We start from the raw sequence: 17,554 nt of genomic DNA, 5'->3' as shown, positions 1-17,554 counted from the left end.
ATTCTGACATGTCTTTATTTTCAAGACAAGTACTTGGGCAATTCAAAATTGGTGATGATGTAAGTATAACATTTCGGTGGCGTGAGCTGCACAAGTGATTTTGATATCAAAAAAGAGAGTACATATTTTACTTTTTGTGAAAAATGTTTATTAATGCTGTACAACAGATTCTAGATACTATTATACTTATGGAAAGAATGAGAGAAAATACTTCCGTCACAGACTCAAGAAAAAGACATGGGTCTATGCTTCGCACCCAGAGAACACTTTTTCTCGAGGGAAGATTGAAATCAAATAATTCTACTGATGCAGTACAATAATTTACTTTTTATAGTGATATTCTGGCAGGTTTTCATGAACTGAAATGAATTGTTGAAGAGCTGGAAACTGCCGGTAACTTTTAATGAGAACTTTCACTGAAACAGCTCAGATGTTTGACCACGGTCCTTGTGGAGGGACCGTGGTTTGACACACAATGGAAGCTAAATGTCTGAATCATTTTGCTATTGTGCCTATATCTGTAGCTAAATTCACAAAAATTATTGAATTTCATAAAAGCCAATAAAAGCAACACTAAAGGCCTGCAAACTACGAATAGATTATGTCATGCTAATCCACTAGGAATAACTAACGGTATTTTCTGATTTCATGTCTGAAGAGATCGTAAATCTAAATTTTATGAATGAGCCGAGATTCCACGTCAACTTTGCATTAAGCATAGCTTGCACCTGTTAATTTGAAAACAACGACCTCTCTAAGGATCATCGTATCAGTGAGTATGTCATACAGGCTTGCCATGGATAACATTTAAGCACTACTATTCTTATACATGAAATAGGACTTTACAAGCAATGCTGACTCAAACATACACAGATGGTCTGAAGATTGTTCGTTGTCATCTATTTATCTTATCTCCAGTGGTTGTTTGTCTCCTTTAAGTATTTTTATTGTTTTTTCCAGGAAATCTTTCTATCATTTGAAGCGCTTCTTGGCTGTGGAGGACTGTCCTTTCCTGCATCCTATTACTTCCTCTTCCTCTCTCGCGAAGTAGGTTTCCCAACTTTCTTTCCACTACGTCGTCCCTTTTTCCTTGTTTGAGCCTTTGGCCTGTCATCTCCATCCTGGCTTTGAGAAACGTCTTTCCTTTTCTTTGTTCTTCTTCCTGGAGATGCCTGCATCTTTGCCTTTTTGTGATGAACTTGAACCTGTCTTTCACTCTCACCGTCTGTATCCTTCCTCTTTCTCAGTCTCCTTACAGGGCTTTTCTTTCTGGGACTATGCTTGGTTGGCTTCCTCTCATCTATGACCAGAATTGGCATGCTCCCGCTCTTCTTCTCCTCTTGTTCTTCTGCAGTACTGATTTCTGTGGCAAAAAAAGAGATAAATTGCAACAAATATCTACAGTCATTCACTGCGCAAGATGCCTTTAAATACATCCCATTATCATAAACTGGTAGAATATTCACATTTTCCAGTGTTAGTCATTAAATGATGTTTTTAAGACAACACTTTCAGTAGTGCAGTCACTTTTTATTAACACAAATCAATGTAAGCGACATAGTCCCCGCCTGTTATTTAGGTGATTTGATTACATGACAGACAGATGCAAGCATGCACGCAACTCAATCCATAAGTCACCGTCCCTGTCTTTGTTCAGCAGGGACTAGAAATGTACACTGCAAGTCACCTTAAATTGACAGCAAATGCCATGCATTTTTGACAGATTTTGCAAACAAATATATATATATGTGATGAACTTGAAATTCATAAAAGTCACACACACACACATATACATATATATATATATATATATATATATATATATATATATATATATATATATATATATATATATATATATTATATATATATATATATATATATATATATTCTGGTATGCAGGAAGAGAGAGATTGCATGAAAGACTGTTTACGGTAACTATGAAGTTGATGAGATTATTTTACTGTTTTTACATCTAACTGATCTGCGGAGATCTTTCTTGTTCTATCGTTTTTCAACCTCTACATGTGACTCTCTGCCAGTACAAACCTTGTGAGTCGGCTTCATTTTGTGAAAGGTCTTCTTTGTACGTAGACTTGGATGTCTTCTGCCGTCTCTGTCGTTTCTTTCCCTTTCCTGGTGACTTCTTTCCCTTAACTGGCGACGTCTTTGGGGCTGCGTCTTCCTGCTGCCTGTGTCTCCGGGATCTTGCAACCTATACCCAATAATCAAAAAGAAATAAGCAGTTATGATTTAAAGTGAAGTTGACAATCTGCAAAAGCTCATGCATCAACATATAGGGTTTCATTCATCATTCTGTGACTATACCAAAATATTTGGTAGAACTTTTCGCATTCTGTGTGAGAGTTGAACCTCAGATGGAAAAAACGGGAGAATGGGTTAAATGAATGCCAAATTCTTCATCCTTGTACTCAAACAGAACAATATACAGATTAATTTTTTCACATATAAAATGTTTCCAAATTTCATTTAACCTGTTCACACCCATTTCCCTGTATTCAGGTCCACAATCACCATTCATAACAATGGGGTTGGATGAATCCATGATGGTGAAAGGGTTAAACTTCCTGCCATGTAGAAGTAAATAAGAGTCCTGAACTTTAAGGTCACACAATGATGATCTTTTTTACTCAAGTTGAACATGACAGAAACTGAGAGCTTCCATATTTGTAATCATCAATCTCAAACAACTATCAAACTGAGACACTCTCTGATTGAATTCAAATCTTGATTTACTGTTACTTTGATCATAAACCCTCGAGAAAAAAAAAATTCTCGAGGATCTATGCTTTGATGTGTTGTCCAGTACATTTTTTCATGTTTCTACAATACAGTTTCTTGGTCTACTCCCAAAGTTCTGCTGAGATACCTCCTGTTAAACTTGTTGCCAATAAAGCTTGTATGTACATGATCTTGACAACTAGATAGAAGTCCAGACAACAATTAGCAACAATAACACTGCGCACTGTACAAACTGTGTTATGATGGCCGGGCTGATACTTTGCTGAAGAAAATATATTTTTGGTGCAGTACATAAGTACAAGAAGAAAATATCAGAATTTATACGTATTGTCCCTTCAATGTATGATAAACAGCTATTCAATCAGGCTAAATTGATTTGATCTCTTTAACAGCTCAATACCTACCTTGGCTACATTTGAGTATGCATTTTTCTTGATTTCAGCAATTTTCCGTCTGCGAGAGGAACTATCCTCTTCTGGTTGCCACTCGGGATCAGAGTCGCTATCGTCACTTCCCTTGGCAACTGGTTTTGTTTTGGGATACCTTGCTTCCCGTTTTTTCTTCCGCCACTCTTCGTGTTTGGCTATGATACTGTATTTTTTATTTGAGGGGGAAGGGGAGGAGAGAGGGGAAGGAGTTTGAGCATGTGAGAAATTTTGTAACAGTATTGATGCTGTTTTTCATGTACTAACTAGTAACCAAGTTGTGGGAGTAAAAGTGTGAGCATCAAAACAAATCATATACTTTGGTGATGTGGAAAACTCTGATATTTGTCTGTCTGATGCTTATTAATTGATATGTTTATTTCGGTATATGACATTGAACTTGTGATGTCCCATTTTAACATTAAGCCATTTAGCTGCATTTCCCTATTTGAGGTCAACTTTGCCACAATGAGCAATTCAGGTCAGGACAAACCACAGTGGTGGAATGTTTAAGGATCTCTTAAATCTCATTGATAGTCAAAATCAAATGTGATAGGAATTGGCCCACTAAGCCTTGTGGACTACTGATTATTTTTGACTAAAATTCCATGCTGCACTGGGAACACTAGAGCAAGTGTGTAACCACTGTAGCATAATCTTTGTCCAGAGAAAGGCAGTCGAATTGCAAATCTAAGTGAACACACTAGGCTGCATGGTACCATATGACCTAGTTTGATACCTCATGTTGGGCTGCAGGGTACCCTATGACCCAATTTGATGCATCACTGATAGAGAAAGTTTTCATTTTTGACTTTATAAAATGTTCACATATCAATCAAGCATAAATAAGTATTGACCTGATCTCAGAGAAATTCCATAATTGACTGAGTTCATAAATGTTATATCAGAGGGAACACTGGTTGCTGAAGTAAGTTTGTGACTTACCAGTAATTCCGCTGGTCTTTATCATTTTTAGCTGGTTTTTCATAGTGTGCTCATTTTTACCCAGACACCAGAGAAAATGGTCAGTCGGCTATTGTGCCACCCAAAATTCTCTCGTCTATCGAAGAACATGCTTTCTCTGCAAGATCCCCTGTCCCTGAGCATCTATCAGTGCACCAGGCATCTTAGCTTTTTATCTTGATTGAAGGATCCTTTGTTTGAGGTTGCTCTCTTCACTAAAAAATAGCGTCAATGATATGACACTGTGCTCCTCAGTGCATTTAGCGGTAGGGATGCAAGGAGAGGGGTTTGGGGAATGTTGCTTAGAAAGATGCAAAGAAAGGGTTGAAATGTGAAACTGTAATAAAACCTATTGTTTTTTTAGCAGTGAGCATCCAGCTTGGTAAACATGCCATCTTGTACATGAAGGCAAAAAACAATTTTCACATGTCCACCAAACTTGGAATTTGCATAGATCAACATAGATCATCCAAATTGATTTATCTGCAAGATTTTGTATGTTCCTTGCTACAAAATTCTGACCCAATTGAATTATAACAGGAAAATAAGCATGCATGATTGGACAGTGTGGACTGTGTATTGCATGCACTACATGTGCCGTGATGGTGGATTGCCAGACGACCACACTGCATCAAAGAACTGTAGTTTAAAACAAAAATATAATTCTAAACAAACTTTCTTCGTGTCATTGATAGCCTTGATTTTCTTTGGATATTGAATGGACACATTTATTAAAGACGTCACTTTAGCTTGTCATTGATGGTGAAATGATTTTTTGCAGAAATTTGATCGGTCTCCAGCCAAGTACACATGCTTACTCATAACAGCTAGCTGGACTGCGATGATCACAACATTGTTTTGTGATATTCCGATACAAAATTAAAATAATTTTATTAATAGGCATTGACTATAAAGTTACAAATGTTTCCTTGGGTGTTGAAACATGTTAGCATAGTGTGTTACAAAACAACACACCAAACAGCAATGTTCATGTAAGAACAACCTGCTTGATTTCCATGGACTTTCTGGTCCGCCCATCACACTGGTATGTCTGTTTCCCCTCTAGCTACCGAAAATTCTTAGTAAAATTTCAAATTCAGTCTCAAAAGTTTTGAGTAAATTTCAAAATTGACTGTATTAATTAAATTGTCAGTTATCAACAAATTCCTTTTGTATGCCAATACAGCTCATCTCAGAACCGGACATACTTATACAAACACTAGATTTGGCAACACCCTGACAATTAAAAATAACGGAGTGTCTATTGACAGGCGCCTCGCCTGTCAATAGACAGAATCCGGCTATTGACAGGCGCCTGTCAATAGACAAAAATTGGCTATTGACACGCGGGACTTTTTTTCGCCATATTTCACCACATTTTAGCGAAATAAACTGTTCTTCTTCTATGTAAATGAAGAAGACATTGTTCTGCCATGTAGTAATTACAAAATAAGTTCTAATACGTCGGAAACAGCACTGATTTACATTTACAAATTATTCTACGTGAAGTAATTCTTCAATTGCAGATACTATGATAGAAGAGTTCAGCACTGCCAAGATATGAGTATAGCACACTGAATTTTGAACCAGAGTTGTGAAAATGACTGAACTGTGTCACAATAAGTTTCTTTTATTAAATCAATTGTTTCATTTTTTCTAAGATTGTAGAGACTAAAGGTTAAGGATATTAGTAACTTTAAACCAGGAAAAAATACCAATAAGTGGAAAGGATCAAAAGAAATCAACTTATTTATTTCTTTACATGTTACAAAACCAGAAAGTAACACATACTTCTTTAATTAAGGCTAGTTTTACAAGCTTACTTGTCAATGTTTGATGATGAAAGAAACAAAAAACCACGAATAAACCTCAAAAGCAACAAATTCCAAGCATAGATTACACGATGGTTCAGAATGTTCATTTACAAAGTTCACTCAAAATGTACTTTGAAAACGATAGTATTTTGAGTGTCAAAATTTGACAGCTCAGGGATAGAAATACTTTTTTATTTCTTGTGGCAAAAGTTTGCCACCGGATATAAAATTAGGTGGCAATTATGAAAAATCTGGTTGCAGTTTAACACATCATGTGATCGGTATAATAAAACATTTTGTCATTGCCACATACTCATTCTAATTTATAAATTCTTGAAAATATGGTGAGTACACGTCACAAAAAGTCAACCCATACTGCAGGCCTCCAAATTTTTTTTCAAACTTACTAACCGTGGGACACGTGAATTTCATTTTACTTGCCCGAGAGGAAAAATTACTTGCCCTAAATGTCTAATAGCTGTCCCAGTAATTTGTAACAGAGAGCAAGAGTTTGGCCATATGAAGTGAATTCAAAGAGGGAAAAAACAGATTCAAACATGAACTACATCTTGTTAAAATGAAGGACCATTACTAAATCTGAAATGTCGCAGAAGAAATGTGAGAATACTTAAGTCTTATCTGTAGATTTGGTCATCCAGAAAACATCTTTGAATTTGGAATTTTTCCACAACCTAATCCAAATTAAAATCTTTGCATAAGAGTAATAAGATTGTGTGATTTACAATGTGCATGGCTGGCTGCTGCTCTTTATTATCAAGCTGAGATCACAGACAACTGCTCTGCTAGTGTTTATCTGCCAATGCATACGCACATGTACATCTTCAACCCTTTTAGTAACTTTTACCTGTTTACATGTTTGCTCACTGAGCACAGCTGTTTTATTTTGATAAATGTATTCGTCAAGAGAGCAGATTGAAGTTTCATTTTCGTCACTCTTCAGTGCAGATTTGCTTTCTTAAGTGAGAGCCGATCCCTAACAACCAAGGTCACGTAATTTGAAACTGTCTGCATCTCACACACTACGTAGCTGCAATATGTGGCCTCTTTGGTCGACTGAGCCCGTTTCGACTACGATGTAAGGCTGCGTTCACAAAAAACGATTAGGGGGGGGCTGGAGGAATTCAGGGGGGGGATTCGAAAATTTTTGGGGTAGTAGAGGGGGGGGGACTTGAAAATTTTGCTCTACCTGTAGGGGGGGGACTTGAAAATTTTTGGTTCCCTTTTGTGTTTTACATTTTCCTATTCCAAGTTTTTGTAGATAATTCAATGAAAAATGAATACCATTTTTAATGTCATCATAGTAATAATTTAACAAAATTTAGAACCATTTTGTCACATTTCATGACTTGTATCTCGAAAAAATCTAAATGTGTGGTTTGTCGTAAAAAACAAACTTGAGCCTCCTAACCTGGGCAGAAGCTGCAACTGTTAATGATTTCTGCAATATTTCTATGCAATGGAACAACTATAGTTTCCTGCTATCTCCCTACAGCATGCGCAAACACACAATATTAGTTTGTCAACAAAGCCTGTATATATAAATATAAATACGTATTTGGTGATAATTTAATTGGAGTCCAGGCTGACAGTCAGTTGTCAGTGTTTTAATGCATGGTACACATATATAGGCTGTGATAGCATTAGCTGAATACTAGACAATTCAACATGCTGTAGGGAGTAGAACAAGAATGCAGTTGTAAAACTGAACAAAAATATTGCCAAAATTATCAAAGTTAATACAGCTACTGCCTACGGGTAATGTCACTATCATTAATGCTCTCCTCCTGCAGTGTCACTGTCACTGCATACCTGATCAGTGCAAGAGATAGCTCTGACTCTGATGTACATGCAGAAGAGTTTGGGTCAAATGATGCTCATGACAGTGAAACATACTTGTACACAAGATCAGGCCAGAGAGCAACACATGGAAGAACACATAGAAATATTTGAATTCTGGCATATGAGAATAATCAAATACGGGTATTAAAGAAAAAAGATGGGGTCATCATGCTTGATTTTCTAAATTTTCACATTCTTGTTATAAAATGTTACAGAATCTGATGTAAAACTTTGAACAGTAAAGACTAAAAGAAAAAATATGTGACCAAATGGAATTATTTATTTTTTAAACAAATTTAAAATTATTACACCCAAAATTTCAGAGATTAAAACATTTATTTGATGAAACATTTTACCTTCCAGTGTTGTCAATTTGAGTAGCATCTAATCCATATATGTCTTGTAGTTTTGAAACAAATTTTTGGTAGGTCACTGTGCAATATGGCAATTAGCCAAAATTCACAATTTTCCTACTCTCTCATGATTGTCATTTTGTGTGCTCTTCAGCAGGAGCAATTGACCTGGCCAGAGTTGGATTAACTCATGTTGGCTTTTAGACCAATAAATTTAAAAAATTCACTGATGCATTTAAAGAACTTGCCTTGGGAATATGACTATAGAAAGTGCTAAAACAGGTTGTGTTGAACACCTGTGAGCGGAACGGCGCTATACATGTTTATTTTTTCTGCGCTCACATCCTTTACAAATATGCGGGCCTGTGATAGTTAGGGGGGGGGGGGACTTGAAAAATTTTGACCATATAGAGGGGGGGCATTTGAAAATTTTTTAGGGTACTTAGGGGGGGGGATCTGAAAAAAAATAAGATTTCAATCGAAATTCCTCCAGCCCCCCCTAATCGTTATTTGTGAACGCAGCCTAAACTTGTACTTTTCAAGTGGGTGTTGATTTAATTATGTTGAACAGTAAGCATTGCCGAGATCCATGGCTTCGAATAAGTTTACATCCATTTTAACCAAGCACATGGTGCAACGACACTATCCCGTGAAGCTGATCGATTGTCATACGAGTCAAACACTTGCACAAAGAGAATGGCAACCAATGTCAAGAGCATACCACTTTACGGCACACATACAAAACAGTGAGTTCACTCCGTGTCGTCGGAGAGAACATGTCGCAAAACTCTATTTTTAAGACTTTTTGTGTTTTGCAACAGCAAGAACGATTATTTTGCGATGTCGCGCGGGTTTTCAAGGGTTTTCAGAAAAAAACTTCTGAGAGTTGAAGGACTTACAATGATTGTAGGCGTGTACAGACCTAATGAAATACGTTTTCAAGCTTGAATTGTCCAGGGCCAGAGCTTAGTTGATTCAACCGCTGGTGCACTTGCCCGTCGGACGGGAAGCATATTGATTTTACTTGCCCGAACGCAAAGTTCACTAGCCACGATCGTCGGGCGATAGGAATTTTTGAGCCCTGTACTGGCTAATAGATTGCAATTATTTTTAATGATGGCTGCAGTTTGGCTTTGTTTTCAAAATGTCACAACATGCTTTTATCTTGTGCCGTATGACTGCATATGCGGCTATCACATAGGGCAACAACATGTCAAGTGTACAAAAGCTGCTGTCATCGATATGGAGATTAGCCAATCACAAGTTTGGATTCACGCTATGTTTTCATTCATGCCAAAATGTCGCAATTAGTTTGGTTTTTTTTTTGCTAATGAGTTTTTCCGCCGTCAGACAACGCGTGTTCCTTCATTCAAGCCGTTGGATTGATACATGATGATCCAAAATTTAGTGGCAGAAAAATACCACCAGAAAAAAATTTGGTGGCAGATTGACAGTTTTTGGTGGCAAATGCCACCATTGCCACCGATTATTTCGAACACTGCAGCTGTACCGCGGCTACTTACTAAAAGTCTGTTGAAAAAGAGTACTAAATATCGTTGTTTTTCAGGTCAACAAGTGATTGAATCAGAAACATGTGTCATGAAACAGTAAAACAACAACTGATAAATAAGTAACTTTTCTCAAGAGTAACTTGAAACGCCTCGCCTGAAAGAAAATTTCATCCCGTTTCACGGAAACTGACTGCGTATTCGAGCGCCACAGCGATGAACGGTCGGGGAATCCCCGCGAAAAATCACTCACACGTATGTACTCGTCCAAAACATTGATTGTTCACTTTTTAGCTATATGATTCAGCCTGCCAAAATATTTTTATTTTGTAGATAAATAATTGAATTTCTTACTTTTCTATTTCGTTTGTTAATGAAAAGTCATTCTAATATTTTTAGATGCTTTAAAAATTTCAAAACCCGCTAAAAAGCGACTATTTGGCCAAAATTCAAACGAAAACCAGGAAAACCAAGCTCGAATCATGGGCTATTTTTCTATGAATACTCTCAGTCTCTTTAAGCTTACGCATATTACTCTCGTCGATGCACGATTTTTGCATCGAAATTTTTCACTCATTTTCGTTGGTATGACTTTGAAACTCCAGGAAGCGATTGAGAAGAAAGGGTTACCTTGAATTATTGAGGTTTTGCTGATAATTTGCCAAATTAAATGAGAAAAAACCCTACGCAAATTTCCACACGCCTTTCATGTTCGTGTGGTACAACATGTGATCATGGAGGTAGTAGGACACTGAGGTTTCTTGCACGGTTGCGCCGATGAAATGGGAAGCTGAAATTTTCGCTCGTAATTTTACAAACGAAATCGCAAATCCACTCAAAACTTCGTATTTTTTGACATATATGAAACCCATGAGGAACGTTATTCATTCTCCCCTGCACAGTAAAAAGGAGATCGAAACGACATGCATGTCAGGACCAAACGCACGCATGATGTCCGTCAACATCCATCAATCTCGTAATTTACACTGACAGAACAAAAACAATATGATCGAGCATGGACGTTCTAACGTAAATGCATCATTGTCTATCGCATTTTCATGTAAGCTAATACACTCACACGTACGCTCTAAGTTCAATAATGTCAATTCAACACGATCTGGTATTTTCGCTGACGGTAAGTGTGCAACGTGAATGGTATGCCATGGAGGTATGCTATAGTCGTTAAATAACACTGATCACGTGGTGTGACAAAATAGTTTTACGGAAGTTGTTGACGGAAATGACGTCAATTTCGCCTCTCCCAACTCTATAAGCTTCCTCAGTTACGTAACTTCGTCGCTAAAAAGAGGGGGAGTGTAAAGAGCGCCCTCAAACAACGGATCTTTAAGTCAACTTTTTAACCTTCCTATGTTTTGTTTAACTCAATTGCTTTGAACGGTGTGTCTTAACCCTTTCCTAAACACATTAGGGAATATAAGAGGTGATATGAGCTACATGTTTTCAATGGCGATACCGGTGTCTCTTGTTTAAATAATCCAACGGTGTTACCAGACAGGGAAATCCAGCTCACATTAAGTATACATACCTTGACATTATGTGAGCCAAAGATTCTGGAACCATATCGAGTGATCGATTGGGAACATCGCTGCCGGATATCTGGCACTTCATTCCATGGTACAAGTTATGCAAATTATCCACTTGCTGAAATCAACAACAGACAGTCACTTATATAATTAATAATTAGCTCACAGTACTGTGATCAGGTCAAATTGCTGTCATTCCGTTGTTAAGCCGGTGAAAAGAACTTTGCATACTTTTGCAAGTAACTAAGCCATGTGCAAACGGAAATGAAACTTACTCTGTTTGGGGGAAGGGGTTTAGTTCTATTCCAATTAACATGCCCATTTTTGCATTTGTTTAATCTGTAATTTCGACAAGTTCAAAGCCAACAGACGGTGTGGTACAGACTGCTATTGGCTCAAGCCAATAGTAATACTTCTTTAACAAAGATTGTTTGGTAAAAATTTACACTGTACAGGGAAGCAAAGTTTAAATTTTGTTTTCTTTCATTTCTTCAGCCCTCTGTTGTCCCCGGTGACATTGATGAATATGTGTCGTTGTTTGGGAGTGCAGGGGTACTAAGTCATGATTCCACTTTTGGATTTCTATACTTCCAAACCGATGAAAATTGCTACGTCACAAACAGAAAGCTGTCAGAGAGTCTGAATGGCGATCTCTCTCCTGTATTATTGGATATGATTGTCAAGTTAGCCTTCCATCATTCATTTTGAATTAATATTGTTAAAAACCAAAATAAACTAACCAAAACCACTTACTTCTAGCGGTTCTCCTTCAAACACTTCAGACAGAATGCTTGGCTGATCAAGAGTGGAGTCTTTTTCATCTTCGCCTGTCTTGTCACCTTTGTGAGGAATCATCTGAAAAAATAGGTCAAAGAGCAAAGGTCAGTGTGATAGAATCCTTGCCTATACATCAAATATGCCCTACTGACACTATTTCAATTTTTATCAAAGATTAAAATATTTTGTACTATCATTATTGAAATAATCCCATAAACTTGATGAGCATAGAGGTGGAGATAGACATCTAAAACTACTGAATTATTTGGCACCCGGTGGATGAAGTGCACAAGAAAATCTGACAACAGTGGATGTTCTTCAGCACAAAAAGTCTGAGTACTAACACAGCACTGACAGGCATCGTTCAATGAATTGTTTCATTTGCTACATCACGTCTGATGTAAAACATTCTTCAAAGAAGAAATGAACCACATGAGCAAAGCAATTACATGTTCTGAACCGCGACTTGCCTTTGTTGGCAGGGCAACGAATAAAAAAGCCTTGTCCATCCTGAGCTTTCTGAAGACGTACTCCACATCATAGTGCTGCTGTTTGCGGACCTCTTCGAGAAACGCCAGTGTGCTCTGCCATTGTTGGAGGGTGATCCGAATCTGAGCAGAAGTTGACGTTCAAACGGGGATGAGCAAATTCTTTTCAGATTCACTAGCCCACTGACTAGTAGTAAAAAAGGATAACTAGCCTAGCCTCAGTTTCAACTAGACAACTAGTCAACAGTTTTGTCACCAGTTGAATAATTCACTAATAGCGCTGATCACAAATTATGTCACATTTTCTCTGCATTTTCGTCATAAATGATGAAAAGATAACCTGCTAGTGTTACAATTGCTACAAAAAGTCAAACTGATTTGTATGAATTTATGGTTTTGACGACAAGCTCCAACAACAGCCATGCATACAACAACAAAATTTATCCGAATTTCAGGCAGCATTGTCCGAAGTCGCGTGGGTGCAGCTATATATAGTAACAAACCTGAAATCACAATCAACGCTATTCATTTGGCTCACAGAAACAATAATTTTAAAAGCATGGTCAAAACAATCGGAACAGATAGCACTAAATGTGCCACTAAAATTTTTTAGTAGAGGCCTAATGATGAAGATTGTTGAAGTATTTGGCAAATGGTGTGCTGTTTAAGTTAAGAAGTAAAATGAGGAGTCAGTCGGAAAGAATTGCTAAAATATATTCGATTAAAATCAACAAATGAAAATACTCCCAAAGGTAACAATTCTTGGTTGTGTCAACAGATAAATATTCAGGTTAAAGCGGGCAAATCATTTTCATTTATAAACCAACTCATCACTTGCTACAATTCTATTGTAAGATTGACTGCATGAAAGTGAGCAGAACTGAAAATATGAAAAGCTGCCCATGCCAGTTTTTTAGTTCAGAATCTAGCCCGTCTTTTTTCTGCCCTGGCAGCCCCCATAAAAACCTTGCACTGAGTGCTAGAAAATAAAAGTTTGACCAGAAATGGTAAATACATGTAAGCAGAACACCAATCTCTATATCAGGGTGCTGCCTGATTCCGAAGTATCACAAGAAATAATAGATAGAACTAACAACAGCTCCAAGCACCTGTCACAGACCTACCTTTACCCTTGGTAAGTGTGGCTGGGTGAAGTAGAATGCATAAAGTAAATACAGGGCACCAACTCTGACTTGGAAACCATATGGAGGCAGGAAATAAGTGACAGCAACTTGAAAAGTGTCTTCCAAGAACTACCAAGGAGAAAAGATGAAAACTACACGTAAGTAATTTACACACTTTAGCTTGTATAGGATGAAGTCATGTTGTGTGTTATCCTACACATGATCAAATAGCTGTGCATGATAAAACAGATTAGGTAAACGACCAACAGCAGAAAACATGATTTTAGAAAACAATAAAACTGGATATGTGTGGATGAACTAAGCTTGGGCCTACTGTTATATATCAGAATGAGATAGGTGAAACTTTAGAGGGAAATTCCGGATTCACTGAAAATTGTTTGTGTAACATAATATCAATGTGATTAAAATGGGCATTCAGTTCAGTGCATCAAATTACAGTAGGGCTAACTCAAAATTATGTCACATTTCTACATAGTTCATATGCAAATCTAATAATTGGAACAAATGTATGACAAGATTGTTACAAATGTGGGCATGAGAACAAAAAATTGTTGTTCCTTGTTGTTTTTTGGCAAAGCTACAAGCGAAATGTTTTGAATTTTTTTAACAATACAGCAGAATCTCCTACTAGTTAAATTGTTACTGATGACTTGGTGTCTAGATTGTACAAACTGTCCACAAATATATAGGCATTAAATATACAGGCTGTATTGACAGAACAAATTCTAAGCATTTCCACATGCTCCTAGAAGAGAAAAAAAAAATTTACAAATATGGACAAAAATACTGCCTTGAAAGTAAAACAAAATAAAAATAATTGCAATATGGAAGTATATATTTGCTGCAATTTAAAAAAAACTTTTGAAATTGGGTAAAGTGGAAGCAGCGATTCTGAGAAACAATTAAATTTTTCTTCCTGGTTTTCCTGTGCCGAACTAATAAAAGTGGTCTTCTTAAAACTACACAATATGATATTCAACAACTCCAAACATGATGGCCAGCAATAACCCTGGGCAAGGAACAGACCAACTCTGTGTAAGATTCTGCAGGCAGTAGCCAATGTAAATAGGTGTTTCAATGACACGATTGGCCATACTCTGAACTGCAGAAGAGATTGCATTGCTCTGAGAGTAAATTAAAGGTTCGGCACTTACCAGTTGCTGATCCACTTTATCTCGGAGTCCACTGAAATGAGAATGGAAAGTCATCAGAAAACAAGCTGGCCAAGGAGACTGATGATGGATAATGTTTGGAAGTTCAAGACTGAAACTTGTTCTGCTTACAACGCAATGGTCAATTCTGTGTACAGTATTTGTTTCAGGAAACAATTAACTGACAGCACAGTGACCTGTGTATCGATACAAGACAGCCGTTGTATGGTTTGCATTTACTAATGCATTCCACACAGCGGCCGTCATGTATCGATTCACAACAGACTGCGACTAAGAGCTACACCGGACTACAGACCAAAAGAATGCACTTCATGTTTATAACTGCTGGGTGTAAGCGTGTGTTGCAAATACAAATTGATTATTCAAAAACTTATTGCAGTGATCTATACAAAATATGGAGATAACACAAAAGTACAGTCAAAATTTTTAGCTGTCCATATTTGCAATTCACTGATGTGAGCTAACCTGATTCCTATCAATGGGAATGATCTAATATTAGATTACCATAAAAACCCTATTAATTCGACCACACTATTAATTCAACCACCCTATTTTTTTCTCAAAACATAAATTTTACCATTATCAGTTCAACGGCTGGAAATTGGGACTTTCTCAGTCTCTAATAATTTGACCAACCAATCGTGACAAGCTGGTTTGAACATTTTATTTCGAATAAAATACACTGAAAAATACAGTGTACAGCACAGAGCCTGGACTTCAGGAAAGTCACCTTTAAATGCTTCAATCATCCAAGGTGGTAATATCACCTATGAACTGTCAAAAAAAGTTGAAATCTCTAATAATGTGATCACTAAAATTATTTTGGCTTTGTTAATTTTCTAATAGTTTACTACTAACTATTTATAATCGTAATAATTTGTTTCTGGTCTCATTGATAGGGTTTTTACGGTATTACAGAAAGCTGCTTTCAATCAGTCTGTGGAAAATATCAGATGTAAAGAGTCTTGAACGGCTAGAGCAAAACAATCCCTCAGTATTTATGCCAAATTAATGCAGTTGTAGAACAGACCCTTTTATTAATAAACGTATGATTGTGAATATTGTTGATAAAAATTTAAAATTTCTGTCATTATTGTATACTTGCAAAAGCACCAATCTGCACTGGAATCCTGAAAGATGATCAGAATTTATGCCAAATTCACGCTGTAGTAATAGGCCCCAAGTGATCACAATGTAGTTATATAGCTGTAGCAATTTACACGGTAATTTAGCACAAGTACTGATCATCATTTAGGATTGAAGTGCAGCAGAGTACTTTTGTAAGCATACAATAATGACAGAAAATTGAGAAATATGACATTTTTATTAACAGTATTCATAATCATAAATTTATTATTTTTTTACATTCTTGCTATGACTAATAACGCCTTATGATCCTGCGCTACCTCTGTGACTATTAAGAGGCCGAACAGTGCATAGCTGCAGAACTGTAGCTCGAGGTTTTGCCTGTATTTCACTATTTGGGTCGGACGGCAAACCAGACCCTACAGTACTGCACTGCAGCTGAACAGTGCAGTGACTGGAACTACAGTATGTACGTACCACTGCAAAAGGCCAAAATTCATCCGTTTCCAGGCATGTAGAAACTGGTCATATCGGACACTCTCTGTCTCAACAAAGCAGTGAAGGAGCCTTTGGCAGTCGTGATTGATACTTTTACTGAAAGTCGGTCGAGGTCTTTCCATTGCCGGCGAGTCTACGTTTGTGATTGCCAACCGACTGAGCACGATTTACAATACATGTATCTTAGATTGGAGGGTGCGCGCGAGAGAGCCCACAAACACTAAGGTGTTGACCGACTTCTGTTCCAAAAGAAAGCTACAGATAGCACGTGGATTGATGCGTTATTGAGAGCATAAAAATAGCCATAGCACTCAGGAGAGTGTCAACATTGTCCGAGTGACCGTACCGTGCCAGTGTCCATGGGCGCTGACATTTTGTTTTGCTGAACGCACTTTGTCTCAGGCGGCGCTATTTATTTACAAGATGTCTTGCATAAAGGCATGGACAAAACAAAGGCATTACATATTTTGATTGTTGAGGGCGCACTATATCAAACTTGGATCATATAACCGACTTCAAGCCTTGTAAGACTTGAAGGAGAAGAATGCATCCTGAATGCATTCATATGATGATCTTTGTAATTAAACAGTTAATTTTTTTTTCAGACAATACGCATTGTAATTTTAATGCATTCACAGTTATGTAGATTTGTTTTATTTGTGACTATGTTGAAATAAATTTATCTTTTTCAAAAAAATAACCAACTTCTTCAAGTGGATAAAAAATCTTTACAACAATACTATGTGCAAAATTAAGTGCGATGGCTTTCTTTCTCGCAGTATTCAACTTCATAACGGCATGAGACAAGGGTGCCCCTTATCACCATTACTGTATATTATGGCAGCAGAAGTGCTAGCCGAAAATATTTGTAAAGATGACAGCATAGCGGGATTCATACTGCCAGACAAACAAGAGGAAAAAATTAAGAGTTATGCAGATGATACTACTCTATACGTGAGAAATGTAGAAAGCATTACACAGTTGTTGAAAATGTTTAACAAATATGAAAAAGCAACAGGTGCAAAGCTGAACAAGAAGAAATCCAAAGGTTTATGGGCAGGGAGTTTTAAAAACCGCACTGATTCAGAGGAAGGGATCGTTTTTTTCAAATAAGATTTTACAGATCTTGGGAGTTGGGTTTGGAAACAGTAGTACATC

General features: G+C 37.1%; 1 protein-coding gene across 2 annotated transcripts; it reads right to left on the bottom strand.

The window, feature by feature from the left end:
• Window positions 1-125: 125 nt before the first annotated feature.
• On the bottom strand, window positions 126-16,842 carry LOC139140873 (snRNA-activating protein complex subunit 1-like). 2 transcript variants are annotated; one of them, XM_070710343.1, is made up of 9 exons: window positions 16,376-16,842; window positions 14,795-14,825; window positions 13,620-13,748; window positions 12,478-12,618; window positions 11,984-12,085; window positions 11,233-11,348; window positions 3,168-3,354; window positions 2,050-2,215; window positions 126-1,363 (listed from the first exon to the last, which is right to left on the bottom strand). In XM_070710343.1, exons 1-9 carry the CDS (start codon window positions 16,516-16,518, stop codon window positions 1,023-1,025), a joined length of 1,356 nt encoding a protein of 451 aa, XP_070566444.1. In that variant the 5' UTR covers window positions 16,519-16,842; the 3' UTR covers window positions 126-1,022. The 2 variants fall into 2 exon arrangements, with proteins under 2 accessions (XP_070566444.1, XP_070566445.1); XM_070710344.1 differs by having other exon boundaries at window positions 13,626-13,748; window positions 16,376-16,699.
• Between the last annotated feature and the right edge of the window lie 712 nt (window positions 16,843-17,554).

This window comes from Ptychodera flava, chromosome 9, assembly GCF_041260155.1.
Source record: "Ptychodera flava strain L36383 chromosome 9, AS_Pfla_20210202, whole genome shotgun sequence".
NCBI classification, from domain to species: domain Eukaryota; kingdom Metazoa; phylum Hemichordata; class Enteropneusta; family Ptychoderidae; genus Ptychodera; species Ptychodera flava.
The sequence above is the reverse complement of the archived record's forward strand: the minus strand, read 5'-3'. Positions and strand labels throughout refer to the sequence as shown.

Bases quoted from the DNA above. Each gene is read 5' to 3' on its own strand.
- LOC139140873 (XM_070710343.1), bottom strand. From the start codon at position 16,518: ATGGAAAGACCTCGACCGACTTTCAGTAAAAGTATCAATCACGACTGC. The intron at 12,086-12,477 runs GCAAGTCGCGGT...CTATTTTTTCAG, and splicing joins TCGTTGCCCTGCCAACAAAG to ATGATTCCTCACAAAGGTGA. The intron at 11,349-11,983 runs GTAAGTGGTTTT...TGTTGATTTCAG, and splicing joins TTGAAGGAGAACCGCTAGAA to CAAGTGGATAATTTGCATAA.